At 41.0% G+C, this 18559-nt stretch overlaps 1 protein-coding gene across 5 annotated transcripts in view; it reads right to left on the bottom strand.

Annotated features, from left to right (window-relative positions):
* The window catches only part of Abcb4 (ATP-binding cassette, sub-family B (MDR/TAP), member 4), a 65613-nt gene extending 47371 nt beyond the window's left edge, over positions 1 to 18242 (bottom strand). Inside the window, exons 1-8 of one of the 5 annotated variants that reach the window (XM_006503551.4) lie at positions 17949 to 18224; positions 17692 to 17768; positions 15229 to 15283; positions 12138 to 12288; positions 5824 to 5881; positions 4457 to 4648; positions 2583 to 2754; positions 1113 to 1237 (exon numbers count right to left, since the gene is read on the bottom strand). In XM_006503551.4, coding sequence (XP_006503614.1) covers positions 1113 to 1237; positions 2583 to 2754; positions 4457 to 4648; positions 5824 to 5881; positions 12138 to 12288; positions 15229 to 15283; positions 17692 to 17762 — 824 coding nt within the window. In that variant the 5' untranslated portion in view covers positions 17763 to 17768; positions 17949 to 18224. Of the gene's footprint in view, positions 1 to 1112; positions 1238 to 2582; positions 2755 to 4456; positions 4649 to 5823; positions 5882 to 12137; positions 12289 to 15228; positions 15284 to 17691; positions 17769 to 17948 lie in introns of those variants that run through there. The other 4 variants (NM_008830.2, XM_006503552.2, XM_006503553.2 and 1 more) reach the window with 4 other exon arrangements.
* Positions 18243 to 18559: the final 317 nt, after the last annotated feature.

The following is an 18559-nucleotide window of genomic DNA, read 5'->3' as shown; positions in this document are numbered from 1 at the left end:
TTCGTGGAGGAGAGCTGTGTGTGAGGAGCGGACTGTGTACCACATCCAACACTGTGATTACCGCTGGGTGGCTTGGGGCTTCCGGGTACATGCAGCAGCAAGATTGACATGTGCCCCACTGTGACACAGCGCTCCAGTGAGAGTGGGCATGCTGTAATTACCTTCACTTGGGGAAGGGAGTGGCATGACTACACCGACATCCTGAGGTCCACCTGAGGGTTAGTGTGGTCTGTCTGTCTGTCTGTGTGGACTATTGTGTACAGGAAGCAGCAGTGAGAAAGAAAAAAAAGGAAGAAGTTAGAGAACCAGAAACATGTTGGCTTTGTAGAGGGGTGAAGAACAGAAAAGTAGAAAATGAAATGGAAGGGATCGAAGAAGCTTTTCATTTAACACGGGCAACTTTGTAGAGAATTTTCAGAGACTGTATTTTGGAAAATTGTGGGTATCAAAAATCTCACACATAGAGAAGATGTTTATATGGGGTCATATTTCAGTTATGTCAGGGGAAATTATTTGAATGAGAAAGTTGCTGGTTTATATACATGTTTATTTATCCCCAAACTCACTGAGATATACATACTAAACATGTATAGCCCTTTCTCAATTCTACCTCAATGAGGTTGCTGCTGTTTGTTTGTGCAGTTGTGTGGTTTAAGCATTTGCTCACGTCCTCAAGCACGAGACCATGGAGAAGAGCTTCCAGCATTGAGGCAGAAAGGCAGGTGGGAAGCTCTGTCTTGTTCTTACAAAGACCCACACAGTCCCACAGAAAATCCTGCATTGTGACTAGGAAATCCATGTCTCGGGGGTTTCCCTTCTGTGTTCCAGTTTGGAACCCTCTATGTTTCCCTTTAAGCATTTAATAACATTTTTCTGACAGGTAAGTCCCTAGGGATCATCAGGCCTAAAATGGAGTTTGTCGAACACGTAAGGTTGAGAACTGCAAGTCAGAGCCTGACAAACCACAGCCAGCAGCAGCAATGGTGCTAGCAGCATGCAGGGGAGGGGTTGCTATTAGGAGAGGAGAGAGTAGCAAACATAAACCACAAAAGAATGAATGGAACCCTATAAATGTGGATTCTCTGACCCACCAGATAGAGAAAATTCTTTACCTTTCTAGCTCTTTGTTCTGGCCCCCGAAAGCTATCACGGTCCTGATGGCTCCCAGAGCCTCTTCAGCCACGGCACCTGCTTTTGCATATGCAGCTAGCTCTTTGTCACTAAATGTTGAGAGTATCTGTGTAGAAGAGAAACAGTCATGACGTTTGCATCGAAAGAAAGGGTAAAAGGCAGTCTGCACAGAGCTTTAATGCCCATTTCCCATCCAGACGTTTAGTGATGTGTGCTTTACATCTTTAAAGCCTGGTCTCAATGTTCACCTCCTATAAAGGCTCTGAGCTGCCAGAGTCACCAGAGTAAGGAAAACCAGACATAAATCTGTAAGTAGTATATCTGAGTCATGTCAAATTCCATCTCTCTCATAGCTTTTCTCTGTCAACTATGAACTTGGATAAAATAAAACCTGAGAGGATTAATTATACTTTTCTTTTATCATATCATAATCTATTGTGTGTGTAACATGTGCACATATTCATGTATGTGAAAGTACATGTGTGTAAAAGGAATATTAATAGTAAACATTTTTAATACTACATTTTACTCCAAATTGAGCATCTACATTTCTTTTTTTTTTTTTTTTTTTTTTTTATTTTTTTTAAAGATGGTCTCTCAGTGGCATAGAGCTCACTAGTTAGGCTAGATTAATTCAACAGAGATCCCCAGGGACCTGCCTACTTCTGCCTCCCCAACACTGAGTTTATAAACTTGGAGCATCAAACCTGGGAATTTTTCAGAATTTGGATTCTGGGAATCTAACTCAAATCTTCATTCTTACAAGATAAGTCCTTTGTTGGCTGAGTTCTCTCCCCAGCCCTATGTCACAATTTTTTAATCATGATGAAAATGGTACTTTCAAACTTAATAATGGTAATTCTACTAGAAAATAAAATGCTTAAACAAGATAGCACAGGAGAAAAAAAATCAAAGCAAGAGAGATACAAGTAGTTACCTAAGTGACTCTTCACACGCAGATTATACAAGAATAGCCAGCAAAACTGCTCAAGTCTGAAGCACTGGCCAGTAAATGTATGTATTATATATGTATTATACATATGCAAAATCTGTATGTAAAACTTCAAGAATGAGATGTAATTGTTATAGTGAACAATATCCCTACTCTATTTAAATCTTTAATATTTGTTCAATTATTTGGATGGCTGTGCTTTCAACTTGTATCTTCTTAAATAAAAATATAGCCATACATGTCACTTCATACACCACATCGGAAGATTTATTCAAAGAGATAACAGTGAAACTAAGAATTGTGATTAAAACAAGAACTGTAGTGTTTGGACGCAGGCAAGACAATCATTTTCATATTAAAGCTCTGTGTGAATGAAACATTCCTGGGCGTGGTTTCCACTGCCTCTGAGCACATTTGTGAGAAGGTTACAGCACTCTGCATACACAAAGCAACGGCCTTTGTGGGTTAGCACACATGAACATGCCTAGGTTTCACAGACCTTTGCCCAAACAGCTGTAGAGAGCCCCAGGATGGGGCTGATGGCCATGATCACGAGGGTGAGCTTCCATCCTCTGATGAACCCCACTATGAATCCTGCAAAAAACGTGGCTATTGCTTGAAAGAACATTCCAACCTTGTCACCAATTCCTTCACTGATTTTGGAGACGTCACTAAAAGAGATCACACCTAGGTGGTTACAGGCAGGAGGTCTTCAGTCAGAAAGGTGAAGTAGACATTTAATAAATGCATAGACAAGAGAAGCATGCCCCTCCTACGGTAAACCTTTTACAGAGTCTTAGACTCTTGGATATTTCCCCACAAAAGAACTATACAAAGGAAACTCAGGGTTAGCTCATGCTTCTAAGAAGCTAATGTGACTGACGTTGTTACTATGAAATTAGTTAATCCTATTACAGAGGCATCCACACTGTGCACATGGATCAGTTTGTTTAAAAGAAGGAATCAGGAAAGGTAGTATGACAGCAAAAGAACATCCACAGGCAAAAAAATAGTCCCCTTCTTAACTGAACACCACTTATCCAGAATATACATTCACGTATACATACACATCATATACCTGTATCATATATTCATCTACATATGCATCATATATGTAATTCTTTCTCCTGCCCTCCCTCATGCCTGCCCTCACTCCCTCCTCCCTTCCCTCCTTTCTTTTCCCTCCCCTTTCCTCTTGTTGAGACAAGGTCTTTCTATATAGCCCAGGCTTGCTTTGAACCTTTAACTGTTCTCTCAGTATTCTATAACTCAGCCCCCTGGAATGCTGGCGTTGGAACTCTGGGCCACCACAGCCAGTATGAAGCTTTCTATGAACACTGTGCTGATGCTAAAAAAAAAAATGAAATTCAGATTTTCCCATTTAAGAGTACTCCACTGGTAATATGTCACAATCCAAAAAGTCTATACATCAGAACCAACTCCTGGTTCTAAGTGTCTCAAATATTCAACCTATACCCTTGTTTGCATTCTTACTACTGGTGTGACTGTAATGTGATCATCTAAAGAAAGGAAGTCCTACGATGTTAGCTACCACAGCTCACGATTTCCCATGGCTGCCATTTCTTTCCGAGTGAAAGCTGAAGCTTTCAGTAGGGCATGGAGATCCTGATTGCCTTCGTCTTCTCTCCTGTTCTGACCTCCTCTACTCATGTGCCCGAATGACAAAGCTATGTCACCCATCTTCCCCTACTGGAACAGAACACCAAGAAGACAGAGCTGCTTGCTCTGCTTGCTCATAGGAAGCTTCCAGGAAGACACTCAGCTTGTAACAGACCCTTAGTATTCAGTTAGTAAGCAAAGCATCAACACTTATAAAGCAAGTCTTTTTGCAACTAAAGCAACCATTTGTTCAGCCATTCAACCATCTCTACTTGGGGTCTAGCACCTGTCAGGCCTGCAGCAAGCTCCATAAAAGATAACTGGACACAAAACATGCATTTGGTCCTCAAATAATGAGAGGGAAGGAGGGAGGGAGGGAGGGAGGGAGGGAGGGAAGGAGAGAGAGAGAGAGAGAGAGAGAGAGAGAGGGAGAGAGAAGAGAGAGAAAGAGAGAGACACAGAGAGACACAGAGAGACACAGAGAGACACAGAGAGACACAGAGAGACACAGAGACAGAGAGACAGAGAGAGACACAGAGACAAAGAGACAGAGAGAGATAGAGACACTAATATAAATGGAAAACATGTGGCATAAGCTATAGAGACTTCTAGAAATGACTACCAGAGATATGCTCAATTCATGTCTAATGCTTAAAGTAGTAATTTAATGTTGCTTCAAAGCTCTATTCCCTTGTCGATTTTCATACAGTGCTTCATTTCCTCATCAAAGTGTGACATTATCAACATACGTACTCTGTTAGACGTGTGTTGAGTTCAGTGGTGCCCTTGATGTCAAACCAGCCCATTTCTTGTCGGAGGATGGCATGAAAAAATTTTTGCCTGATTTTCTTTATTTGTCGGCCAGCTGCCAAAGTCCAGAATGAGACTTGGATATAGGCAGCCACAAGAACTCCACCACCTAGTCCCGAATAGTAGTATGCATATCTGGAAAATAATTGGGAAGGTACTTTCATCTCTTGGTTTTGTTTTGAGACAGGGTCTCTTTGTGTAGCTCAGGACTGCCTTGAACTCATCCTGTAGCCCAGACCGAGACTGGGCTAAGACATCAGACATGCTAGCTAGACAGGCTTTTGGGGAGAAAGTTCAGAATTGGAAATCAGTTCAATTTTCTAAACAGATCATAAACATAGAGGACATTATCACAAATATGCATCCATTTTTCTCTCTTCTTAAGTGGCAGGATGACTGCTGTGTGACAGAAAACCTGTTGCCTGAAACATGGTACAATGCAAACACAAACAGTTGTGGTTGACTGCATAAAAACAGTGTCAGGTGGCTTGTTTTAAATTGGTGACAATTTTCATAACTGTAGCCTGGGCTTGAATACAGCGAAAGTGTCTCTACTACTACCACACGGCAAACAGCAGTAAACATACAAAACATGTAAAATGGTTCTGTGTGTAAAGTTCTCCATGTTTTTAATTTAAAAAACCATCTTATTTGGAAGGCTCAAACTTTTCAAATTAATTTTCTAAAAACCTAATAAATTCAAATAGATTTGGAACAGAAGTGCATCTAATTGAGGAGATGGTGTCCAAAATCTATTTCTAATCTACTCTTACAAACTATTTTCAGTTAGCCTCTGTGGTCTGCTTTAGTGTGCACAAAGCCCTGTTTAGTCAGTAAGAGCGATAAAAGTGCAGCCATATACAATCCCTGCGCTACAGGATTCTGAGGTTTCTGTCAGGAAGACTGGACAGGCTGTGGATGCCATCGATGTGCTGAAATCAAAGTGACAAATGGGAATGAAGATAGTAAACAACTTTTATTAATTTTATTAAAGCAATAATTACTATATACATATATATACATATATGTATATATGTGTGTGTATATATATATATGTGTGTGTGTATATATACACACATATATACGTATACATATACATATATATCTGCTGCTAGGAATCATATGCAAGTGAAAGGCCATAAAGAAAGCAACTTTCTTGAAACTGGGGGCTGGGCCACAAATGATAAGAGGAGGTGGCACTGGAGAAAGACATTGGGTGTTTTGTATATTCTCACAACTCTGTAGTATGAGATCATTTTTAAATGGAATGTTAAAAGTTAGTGGACAATATATACATAAACACAAATTACCTAGTCATTTCTTCTTCCAAAATTCTTCCTGGATTTAGCATTGACAATGAAAAATTCACTAAATAAAAACAAAAGAAGTCATTTTTAAAAAGAGGGACTACTAATAGGAATTGCTGGATTTAAAAAAAAAATCAATCTGTTAAGAATGTGAGCAATATGTAGGAGTTTCTCAAGGAAAAATTTTATACCCAAGGGTACTTTTAAGTTCACTGAAACACAGTTGCAAGTGTGTCGGTCCAGCTGGGTGGGGGGGGCGGGACACGCTCCGGTCCTACCCTATCCACACACTCTGTGGTAGAGCAGCTTCCTAAGGTAGCGTGGAATGGACGACCAAAGGTGGAGACCCAGAGGTGCACACCAAAGGCAGAAGTTGGGATGGAGACTATCAGATTTGGTGGACACTGCTATTTTATTAGTGATTTAAAAGACTTGCTTATGGAATTTTTTACTTGTATCCTTTCCTTCCATGCTTCCCTACGACAGAAGTAAGCGAAAGGCCAGATTTCTCCCATTGGGAAAGAAGAAAATTCCAACTGCGTAGCTTAGAAATAAGTCACAGGATCTCTGCTAACTACTCAAGTCCTACAGTGCATCTTGCTTATTAAGAGCACTGAGTGTGTGTGTGTTCCGCAGCATTAACTGAAAAGAACCATGCTAATTATTGTGAGCTAATGTGATTTAAAAAAAAAAAATGTCACAGGGCCCCCAATGGAGGAGCTAGAGAAAGTACCCAAGGAGCTAAAGGGACCTGCAACCCTATAGGTGGAACAACATTATGAACTAACCAGTACCACGGAGCTCTTGACTCTAGCTGCATATGTATCAGAAGATGGCCTAGTTGGCCATCAGTGGAAAGAGAGGCCCATTGGTCTTGCAAACTTTATATGCCTAAGTCCAGGGGAACACCAGGACCAAGAAGTGGGAGTGGGTGGGTAGGAGGGGGGGAGGGTATGGGGGACTTTCAGGATAGCATTTGAAATGTAAATGAAGAAAAATACCTAATAAAAAAATTGAAAAAAATTTTTAAGCAAGACTTTCTTAGCTGTCACACTTAAATGTCAACTGCTATTCATTGAATATTTGTTCAATGCCAGGCTCTGTTCTGAACACTTCATATGCATTTGTTTAATTTTCATAACAACAATAGGAGGTAAGACTATCTCAAAAGGTTTTACTTTATGGAAAAGGAAAGCGAAGCAAGAGAGAAACAGACCTGTCTAAAGCCACACTGCTAGCAAATAGCAAATATGCTGTAAGCCCCGGCAGTGTGGCCTTTGCTCTCAGCTTACTCTCTGCCTCATTGATCTGTGTGGTGATGAGTTATTTCCACTTAAAAACACACACACACACACACACAATGAAGGGGAAAAGTAAGCATTGTCTATTCACATCTGTGAAATAACTGGATAAAATGTCCGTGAAGCATTATTGAGCAAGGAGAAGGCAGGCGCTTTCCGTTCTCCGCAGTCCTCAGAGAAGAAGTGCTCTTTCTTTATCCTTCAATCCTGGGCAAATGGCCCAGGGGTCATGTTTTCTTGCTGCTGTGTAGCTGTGTTCCCTTCTTAGCTTTCTCAAAAGGAAGATGAAAGGTTGAAATTTATTTTAAACTTAAACAGCATCAGGGTCAATTGCCGAGAGTGCAGTCAGAGTGCAGTGCCTATTATTGTGGGTTTTTTCCCTACTAATGTGAAAGGCTTTTGCTTAGCTGTCGACTCTGAGGAATCCCCTCATTTTATTTCTCTTCTACTTAGTTCTGTGGGCCCTTTTCCTTCCTAGTATTTAAACATGGAGGATAGGACTATATCTGGATTGAGAGACAGCTAAGCTGTCCTGATGCTGTGGAATTTGTGGAAATCACTAGGCATTTCTCTTGAATTTAGACATTAGGTGAAATCTTACATTTTTATCAGTTCCAATCCCTACCTTTTAAATCTCTCCACGAGGATAACAAAACACATTGAACACTCTACCCCCTGTCTCCCGCTCCCTGTTCACTCCTGAAAATATGAATCTATGAGCATTTCAGATCCTACCTACTTCTTCCCATGAGTCCCAGGTCAAGAAGGGCAATATAATTCTGGGTGAGAACCTCTCCTCAGGGCTGCCAGGTGGTCCAGTGTCCCTGGTGCTGGGACACCATCAGACAAACGTGTACAGAGGGCTCCAGGAAGAGTCAAGGGATTGGAAGTTTGCAAAGAGCCTGGACCCAGCGTTGTCAGATGCTACTTAAATCTGTGTCTTATAGTCCCAGTTGATCATGTAGTTTGGTCTTTAAAAAGTTATTGGGAACTCTGAAAATAAAATACTTTGCCAATCTTACCCAAACCCAATACACCAGTCCATTTCACTGACTTAGAATGTTTCAGTTGATTCTACTGGGACAGGATGGAGACCGTTAACCGGATCTTGTCCATAACATGAAAATGAGGAACACTTAAAGCTGCATTTTCATCGTAGAAAAATTCAGTAAAATTCACCTCTGTTAGATGGTGAAACAAAATTAGACTGGTTGTGTTATTTCCATACTCTTGACTACTCCCCACACATCCTCTGAACATTTGTCACATCTTTTCATAAGTAACCAATATGATTCCATCACTCAATCCATGATCATCATTCAAACGCTATTTTAAAATAGTAACACTACACTGGTTTAGCAATTTGGTCATGCTTACCCAGCTACTGAGAGTAGGATCTGATTAATAAGGAGATATTGAGGAATAGAGAAAGTATTTAGACTACCACATTAGACTCTCCAAGTAAGTTGGCACCCACTTTTCTAGAGTCTGCTTAGGAATCCCTCTTTATACAGAATTGTCCAACATCAAAACAAATGGTGTTTATTCAGGCAGCTTGGGTGTTATGGCCAGTTAATGTAACTCAGAGCTCTGGCACACTTTATCTGGTCTATCATGAAACAACACAAGAACATAGAAACTGCAGCAATCTTCTTAAAGAATTTTCTAGATTATTGTAGTCACACAGAGTTGTCTAAAGCAATAACCAACTCTTTGATACTCTGCAGATGAACTGTTTTCTATGACTCTGTTCTTAAGGTTTTGGATGGAAATAATCTTTGTTCACGGTTTGTGCACAACCAAATCATTGTGAGAGAGCAATCCTGTCATGAAGTAGCTTCACTCCGCTGACAAGGATGGATTCTGTTCACAGTAAGTCATTGTCAGAGCCTCTTGTAATTTAAACCTTTTCCCCTCTAAAATTCCATCTTACTTGGCTTCCATGAAGTCTACTTGCCCAAGAATCCACCCATTCTAAATAACATACTAAAAAACAAAGCAAAACAAAGCTCTATTTGATGAGCTATGACTTCAGCTAAGTACACAACCCCAGTGACTTTTCAGCTCAATTCTACTTTGCCAAACATAACAGTGAATACTCTAAAATTGGAGTGAGTTCATTGATGACTTCATTTTTCTCCAAAGAGAATGTGGTATGAGACTATTACTTCCACAAACTACAGAAGAATGAATTACTCGTGAGAAATTCATTTGGCTTCCCATAGCAAATCCTCCATGACTGGCAATATGGCCCCTGACCGTGTGGTTTCAGCGAGGCAAGGGTCAAAACCTCTGCATTTATAATCGAGGGTACCGTGACAGAGTTGTTAACTCTCTTGAGTCTACCACCCCAGTAATCTCTTGCTTGGACAGTTTCCCTAGAGAGACCTTGAACTTGTCCCTTAGCACAAAGTGCCTGCCTGCCTCGTTCAGCTTCAAAGCCATGGAATTGCATCATTAGTTACAAGTACAAAACAAGTAAACTGCTTCAAAGAAGCAAGTCATTGAGTTATTCTAGAAAAACAAAACAAACAAACAACAACAACAACAACAAAAAACCCAAAAGTGAAAAGAACAAGGCTCTCATACTTGGTCCAGAGGCAAATTCATTCATAATAAATAAATTCAATTGTTTTAAGCTGATTAAAATAAAAATACATGTAGAATGAAATGTACCATCTCGATAGTTTTAGCTCTACAGTTTAATAGTGGTAAATATACTCATTTTTTGTCCAACCAATCTTTCTGAGTTGTTTTTACTCTAAAGAAGAAAACCCCTGTGCCAATTCCACAATAGCTCCCTAGGTCCCTCTCCCTAGCCCCTTGTAAGTACCATTTGAATTCTTGTTTCTATGAATTTAACTGTTCGAGATAATCCACATAAGTTGATGGTTCATGCAGAAGCCATCATTTACCCGCTACTCTAGCTTAGCATAATGTCCTCATTGTCCTCTAAGTACATTCATCCTATATCCTGCATCAACAATTTTCTCTCTTAAAGGCAGAGTAATATCCTTTTCAATTTTTTCACTATATGAATCTGATTTTTTTTTTAAACCCTAGAAGAAGTCAGTTTTTGGTTGGTGTTTTCTACTATGGGTACCACACGTGTGTGTGTGTGTGTGTGTGTGTGTATGTAAAATTAATATGCAACAAATGTAAAGTTAAGATGTAAATGTAACAGATCAATACAAAATGTCTACCTCTTACACTTTCTTAAATATTTTTATTATTTTCTTTATTTATGTATCTGATTGTTTGCTTGCTTTTTTGTTTGTTTTGAGACAGGTCTCTCTATATAATCCAAGCTGTCTTGGAGTCAGTTATGTAGACCAGGCTGATCACAAACTCACAGAGATCCACCTGCCTCTGCCTCTGAAGTACTGGGGCTAAAGGCATGCTCCACCACGTCAGTCTCAACTTTTTTTTTAAATAAAGATTTATTTTTATTTAATGTACTTAGGTGTTTTGTCTGCATATGTATGTCTATGCAACACAAATATACAGTGCCCCTGGAGGCCTCTGGCAAGCTGCCATGTATGTTCTGAGGTTTGAATCCAGGTCCTGTAGAACAGCCAATGCTCTTCACTGCTGAGCCATCTTTCCAGACCCTATTAATGACCTTGTCCTATCTCCATTTATCCAGTCCATTAAAACTATCTTGTCCTATTTCAACTTATCTTTATAGCATTTCTGTTAAGGTCACCAGCAAAGCATCAGAAATCCAAATTCATCTGAAACAGATTTTTTTTTCATAGAAAAGCATAGTTATTTATCCTGGAAAAAATATCATGGTCCTGATTATAGCTGAGATGATAGAAAGACCTGGGTTGGAAGTCTGTCATAACTCAAGTAGCATACTATGAACAGTTTCACTGGACTTCTGAAAGGCATTATATTTATCACCATTAATGTAAACACATTTTCTGTAATGATCAAGCAACCACGTTATCTTTAGATAATTGCATATATGCCTTCTAATGGCCACTAAATATGTAGTTCTCAACCAGCGATCTATGCTAATGTATGTAGAATGATATCTAAGTGATGAGTGTACTTTACTCAGTTACATTTGTAATGAAATTTGCCTTCCTTTATTATTTTTTATTCTATTGCCTATGTACTGTTACAGCTTCATTTTGATTTTTTTTTCCACCCTAGACCCTTATTGTCTCTTGGAAGAACAAAGCCTTTGGTCTTGGGATAAGACATGGGAATATTGCTGGGCGTGGTGGTGCACGCCTTTAATCCCAGCTCTTAGGAGGCAGAGGCAGGCGAATTTCTGAGTTCGAGGCCAGCCTGGTCTACAAAGTGAATTCCAGGACAGACAGGGCTATATAGAGAAACCCTGTATAACAATAAACAATAAACCAAAAACAAAAACAAAAGACATGGAAATATTTCTAGATTAAATTTAATTACTATGAAGACAAGTGTGGCCATCTGCTCCTTACCACAATGGTACTGGTGTGCCCTTTTTTGCAGTGACTTTTTTGCGGTGACATGAGCTCATGTGACTCCATTACTTTAAACCTTTACTGAGGTCGTTGATATTTAGTAAAGTGTCACATTCAATTCTAGTTACTCTTGTTAGTCCAAAACATCAAACATAAAAAGTAGACATTTTGAAGATGAGAGTGGGCAAGAGAGAAAAAAATGAAACCCAGACAGAAGCCTACAAAAGTTACCATGTCCAAGAAGCACCGCTGTGCCACCTGAACTGTTTCAAAACAGTTGCTTCTGTGACCACAGAGGACAGACACTGCATGAGATACTAGAGTCCCACTTTATTTAGCTGCAAAGTTTTCTTCTTGTTTTAAACACAATGTACTTTTTGAGATTTAAATGAGCACTTAAATGTTATAAAAATTTCACAACTCCCCTTGTGGTATTTAGGGTCACCTGGATGTCTAAATCAATAAACAAACAGATGACGTAAATTAAAACTAGTTCCTAATACCTTTCACCCAGTTAGGTTAATATAATGTATTTTTTAAGAGGCAAAGAAACAATTACCTGGCAAGGAAAAGTTCCCAGTATTATCTACAAACTTATCTGTCATTTCTCCAAAGACTATCATCATGAGGGGAAGACCTGATCCATGAGCTATGGCCATGAGGGTGCCCAGGAACATAAACAATTTATCCTGCCAGTCAGAGTATCGGAACTGAAAAGAGAAAATAAAATAAGATTTCATTTAATAATTTGTTCGTTGGGGATTTTTGTTTCAAGTTAGTTCTAGTATCACAGTGACAAATGTGTTTATCTGAGAGAATATATGAATTGCAATCCAGATAACTGTAAGCTTAATTTCATGATTTTATGTATATAAAAAGAAATCAATCTAATTCTACTTAATTAGCATTTAACTGGGGCTAATTATTACAATGTAATCAAGGCAACAAAGATTTGGATCCATGTAGAAATACTGTTTAATCTCCCAGAGGTTGTGTGTAGTGAGTTAAGGTGAGCTGGGAACCAACATTAAGTTCACATGAACGGGTGCATCCTTCAGAGACGTGCATGTGCAGAAACCTAGAAAGTAAACCAGGAACAAACAGATCTCAGCTGGAAGCCAGATCCCTCTGAAAGGGTGAAATTAGCCTTTAAAAGCCTTTAAAAGCAGTTCAGTACAGAAGAGAAAAAAAGAAAAAAAAAGAAAAAAAAAGAAAAGAAAAGGAACTTTATGAAGTATCTGTGAGCTTTATGGAAGTCTTGATTATGAAAAACCTTGAAAAATGAAAGAGAATCAACTGGAAAAGAACAGGGAATGTAGAGGAAGTTGGGATTTTAAGCTTGCAAAGAAAGCTGGCTTAGGACTGCACAGAGCACAGCAGGATCACATTATAGGTAAGCAGAAACTATCAAAACTTTTGGGTTTAGTGCTCAGCAGGGTGGCTACCAATTATTATAGCAAAATATACAACTCCTACTTACTAAACAAATACCTCTTCAGAAGACAGAAATTCACTGTCCTTTTAATCTTCTCCAATTTACACCTTTTGCTCAACAATTTTGATGGGTTCCTCTGTGGATTTCCCTTTGCTCTTTTTCCTGTCTTCTAGACTACAGCTTTGTTGTTACATTTCCCTTTCCAGCTTCCTCTCCATCCCTTGCATGTCTCCTCTCCTTTTAAACTTTATACTCTGTTTACTTCCCCCCAAATCTCCCCTTTGGAGACAAGAGGTTATTTGAAGAGTATACAATGAGTCAGGATGGTGGAGTGGGTGGCGTCTTTGACTGATTCACACTGCCCAGTGAGGCTGAGGTTGGGAGCGCATAGCAGGCCCTGGGCATGTGTGCAAACTGTTTTCCAAGGGTTTTAGAGTTCATCTGGGGCCAAGGGCAGCAGGGGCAGATTCCACTCAAGCACACAGGACAAAGCAAGAAGACAAAAAGAGAGGAAGGATGAGAACCAGGAGGAACTCAGAAAAAATCAAAGGCAACGACAAACACAGAGACTGAATGCAAAGGTATCCTAATGGCTACAAGGGACTAGTGTCTTCAAGGTCCACTGTTGGTGGCTTCTAAACGAAGGGAGTTAGAACATCTGGGTCGTTCAACATCCTTTCAGGGCACACAGTCAGATTTCCCTGCGGCGTTTCTTTTTAGTGGACATTATATGACACTGAAAAAGTTTCTAATGCTTTCCATGTTGGTCGAATTAAATTTAAGTTTCTAAGATCAAATTTAAAGTTAGGATACATTCCTACGTAAATCTAGATTAGTTTTTAGTGACCCTTTTCAACAAAACAAGACATCTCTAGTCCTATTACAGCAGCTTTGTTCTGAGGTTTTTCTACACAGACATCTACTCAGATAAAAGGTGATGATTAAATTTAAATTCAGTGTCAACTAAACTTATTAAATGCAAACAAAATATCAATTATTCTACTTTTTAATATATATTTCTCTTTTTTTCTGTAGGAAACAGATTCTAAACTGACACTAAAATTACACATATAAATAAAATTCTTTTTCTAGGCTGGAGAGATAGCTCAGTATGGAAAAGCATTTGTCCTTCAACACTGACAACCTGAGATCAATGCCTGGAACCAAAAGGTTTAAAAGAAGAGAACAGATTCCCAAATAATTGTCACTTGACTTCCACCCATGTCCTGTGGCACTGTACACCTGTACTCACACACATCGGCCACACAACATGTTCAGATCTTGGTCCACTGTCTATTGTAAATCAATACAACATAAATACACAATAAAAACTGAACAAAAAATGGCTCTCACTGAAACTTTTTAAAGCAAAAACAAAGAGTACAGGAAGAGTGTGAGCAGAGCCTTAGACCAACGGAGAACTAAGTTGTTGTGTGCCAAGTGTTTGGATGCCCTTCCTGCATTTGCTTTCTAACTTGATGGCTTCAATTGATATACACCTCTCTCTCTCTCTCTCTCTCTCTCTCTCTCTCTCTCTCTCTCTCTCTCTCCTTCCCTCCCTCCCTCCCTTTTTTTTTTTTTGTCAAAGACTGTCTGCTTGAAACACATCACTTTTTTCAAAGCAAGCACTTTCCTGACCTGCCTCTCTGAGACACATTACAAATGAAAACACATTTGATTTCTTCAAAACAAAACAAGACAAAACAAAAACAAAAACAAAAACAAACAAACAAACAAACAAACCCCAAAAACATGTAGGCTTGCCTTGTACCCTTGGAAAACCCTGGGAATGGCCTGGAACAGAATCAGAATATGTGATCATTGAGTTGAGGTTCATTGATTTCCTAGTAAGCTAGTTGTATGTGTGGATTTTTTGTTTTAAATGTTGTTTTGCTGGGCAGGGGTGGGGGTGGGGTTAGTGACAGGTTTTATGAATCGAGATGTTTCCATGGCATTTCTGAAATGCTTCTTCTTTTTAACCTCCCTGAGAGTAGTGAGCTCGAAGCCAGCGTACCCCAACCCCTTCATCGTCTGTCTTGTGACTTAAAGCCATCGTTTACAATTAGGCAAACCATAGGCACAAGTGCAACAGAGGCAATCCAGTGCTGCTAAGACAGACAGACAGACTTAAAGCACTGGCTGGCTGGCTATTGACTCAAGTCTCCAAATTTGAATGAAGGGCAGGATTCTTAGCACTTAGTATTTCACAACTTACCAGTGTCAACAGGCCAATTAAATTCACTTTCTTCTTCTTTTCTCTGCCTTGGTTGCTGTAAAATATAATTGTTCAAATTTAAAACTGTTATGAGCAATAAATTGAAAATAAACTTTAGCAGCTATGGTTTTGACTCACAACATTTTTAAATACAAGAAGACAACCATTGTCAAAATTATCCAGCTTCAAGCATGCTGCAAGGCAGCCATCAAGTACAAAGGTAACTGTCCAAGGTACTACAAGGACATCTGGATACAGGAGAAAGGGTCAAGACTGCCAGCCTCACAGTCTACAGTGAGGAGATGCATAAAGTAATAATGTTACCAAATCACCTAAATTGTTCTTTTTCTAAGAAAAGTACGAGTTGTTCTATAGGGAGACTGCTTTTCTGGATTATATGGGGAGTGGTTTTAGGAAATACTGTTTTTCTGGATTCAAGATACATCTAAGATTCTGTTACTTCCCCCCCCCCCCATTTTTCTTGCTACATTCCCATTAGAATAGTCCCACTTAACTTCTATTTACATTTGCTTTAGTGTACTGGAAACTGTAGCCAATATAATTACTTAAGAACTCAGGCTACTTCTCTACTCAGGAAATAGCAATGGCTCCATTTCTTCTCAGAGTGAAATCAAAACCTTTATATTGGCTACTCAGTCCACACTCTCTGAGGGTACCATCATGACACCATCCCCCGCTCCCAGCTGCTCAGATAGGCAGACCTGGTTTCTCTGCTACTTTGTGAATGCAACAAATACAGTCCGGACCTCAGGATCATTTAGCTCTAAATTGTTGCTGCCAGAAAATGCTCCCCAAATACCCATGGTTCTTTCTGCTTATTTCCCCTTTCTCAGTAATTGACTTAAAAATAAGACCTACCCTAACCACCCTCCTTAAAATGGATAGACACTTCTGCTATGTTCTCCTAATTTTCTCAGTCTTCATTAATTTTCTTCACACTTGGTACCTTTCAACAGATGGACATTTGCCACTGAATATATACAAGAGAATGTGCCACAGGCTATGCAGCATATCTAGAACAGGTATATTAGCCCTCCTCAGTTTGTTGTGCCTAACAGAAGTGGGCTTAGCTTTCCTTGAAGGTACCGCCCTTGGTATTATTATATAAAAATTAGTCCCATATTTCATTTTGTAATCTTACAATATCAAGCTAGTTCTAACTTTGTGTATTTCGGTTTTGAGGTGTTTCCTTCTTCCTAACCACATGCTGTGAGCTTCTTCTGAGAGCTTCCTGGGCCCTGAGTGTTACTACACCTTTTCCAGGGACTGCTCCTTCTAATACTAGTCAGTGTGCTCAGCCAGTATAATACATAAATAGCCGTCTTCGTGAAAATGCCATCTATTAATAGAGTCACAGTCATCCCCAGCCTAAATTGCCAGATGACAAAACCACATTTTTCTATTAGAAGTAACACCATCCATACATTTGGGGTTTGTTTGTTTGTTTGTTTGTTTTTGTTTTTGCTTTTTTATGACTCGATATGGACAAACCTAAATTTTCTGTGAATAAATGTCACGATTCTAAGAATGAGTAGGGCGATGCCACGGTCCAAAGCAATTAACAGAAGCAATGCTTCAGTTTAAGATTCAGATAGGCATATTTGTCAGTTGGCTAATCAGGCCCCTTGCAGCTTGAGAACCAACTACAGAAGCTGATAAATTTTCTCCCTCTAGAAGACAACTTCATGACACATGTCAGTTTGTTCCGGGTGGCCTAGCATGAACTCAGAGACTGTAATAGCCTCATAAACTATTTGAAGCTGAGGGTAAAAATGATTCACTGTCCCCACAGCGAAAGAGGAAACACGCACACACTTGCCTAGGCCCTTCTGCCTGACAGAAAGCCGTATGTGTGCTTCACTGTGGCTGGGGGAGAACGAGAGTCAGGGAGAAAGACAGACCCACTGGCAGGGGAAGCGTCGAGGTTCACCCTCTTGCAACTGGGGGAAAAAAACTGATTTCGAAGCAGAAGTTAGTGAAGAATGAGGTTGTTCTCCATGTCACCCCCTAGAGAGGAGAAATAGGGCAAACAGTCTACAGATGGGAGAAGGGGAAGACGAGGCAAAGAAGAGAAACACAGGAAGAGGGGGGCCTTGCTTCGCTACCCTTGTTCAGAAGTACAGCCATCAATAGCAGGTGTCTGAAGTTCTACCAACTCGAGTAGCCAGATGATGGCTAAAAAGAGTGAAACGTTTACTTTATAAAAATACAGTGAATGTTACACAACGCCAATATTCATCAAATCACCCGTGTCCAGGGGAGGGGGGCGCTTTTGAAGACAGCCTCTTCTCTCTGAACCTGTTCCAAAAGGAGCCTGGGAGACAGTCCTCAAGAACACTTAAAGACTTCATCCCAAAGGCCGGAGGCATCAACCGGTTCTCACAACTTCTTTTCAGGACTCCGCTATAACGGAAAAGCCAGTGACTCTGCGGTCCTGTATACCTGATGCTGCCTAGTTCAAAGTCGCCGTCCAGGCGCCGTGCTGTTCCGTTTCTCGCTGCCTCAAGATCCATCTCAGCCTGGGGAGAAACCACAGCCTCAGGTCCAAGTGCACCCGGCTCAGCTGCCTGGAGAGGGGGACCTCCAGGCTCCGCGCAGAGCCGGCGCAGAGCCGGGGGCACTGGTGGCAGCCGCTCCCCGGCAGGTCCCACCGCAACTGCCTTCCCTCGGTCCCTTTCTCCCGCCGCGTCCTCCCTCACCTGAACTTCACGCGCGTGTTGGCCGCAGCGGGTGGCGCGCAGACCTGGACTTTGCTCGCCGCGGCTCGTCCCCGCCTCCCACACGCACCCGGCGCCGGCGACGCCTCCCGCTGCGGCGGGGGCGAGGGCCCGGGCCCGCAGGAGAGCTCCCGCAAGCCCCGCAGGCTCTGCAGGCCCCAGCGCCACCAGCGTGTCGCCCTCGCCGCCAGGGGCGCGCGTCTCCGCGGCCGCCCACCCGGGCGAGCTGCCAGCAGCCCGCAACGCAGCACCAGCTGCAGCCGATAAGCCTGCTCGATGCCTCCTCTGGCAGGCTACGGGCCCCTAAAAGTGACTGCCACACCTCCCCCATGCTGAGTTTTCTTTTAGAACACACTGGGGAAGTAATTTCCACCAGTTCAACAACCAGGCGCTCTGAGATCCCAATAGGAAGTTAAGTAGCGAGGTCGCCACTTATGCATCCTCGGCTCGAGTCTATATGGCACCAAATTGCAACTAACACCCCAGATGCTGAAGATTAAGCAGGTCCAGCCCAGAATCGTCAGCTTAAACTCCTTGGAGATGAGGAATATCGCTGGTGTCCCACACGGGGGAGGGCACATAGAGACACAGAA

This window comes from Mus musculus, chromosome 5, assembly GCF_000001635.26.
Source record: "Mus musculus strain C57BL/6J chromosome 5, GRCm38.p6 C57BL/6J".
Lineage (NCBI taxonomy): Eukaryota > Metazoa > Chordata > Mammalia > Rodentia > Muridae > Mus > Mus musculus.
This window is presented reverse-complemented; position numbering and strand designations above follow the sequence as displayed.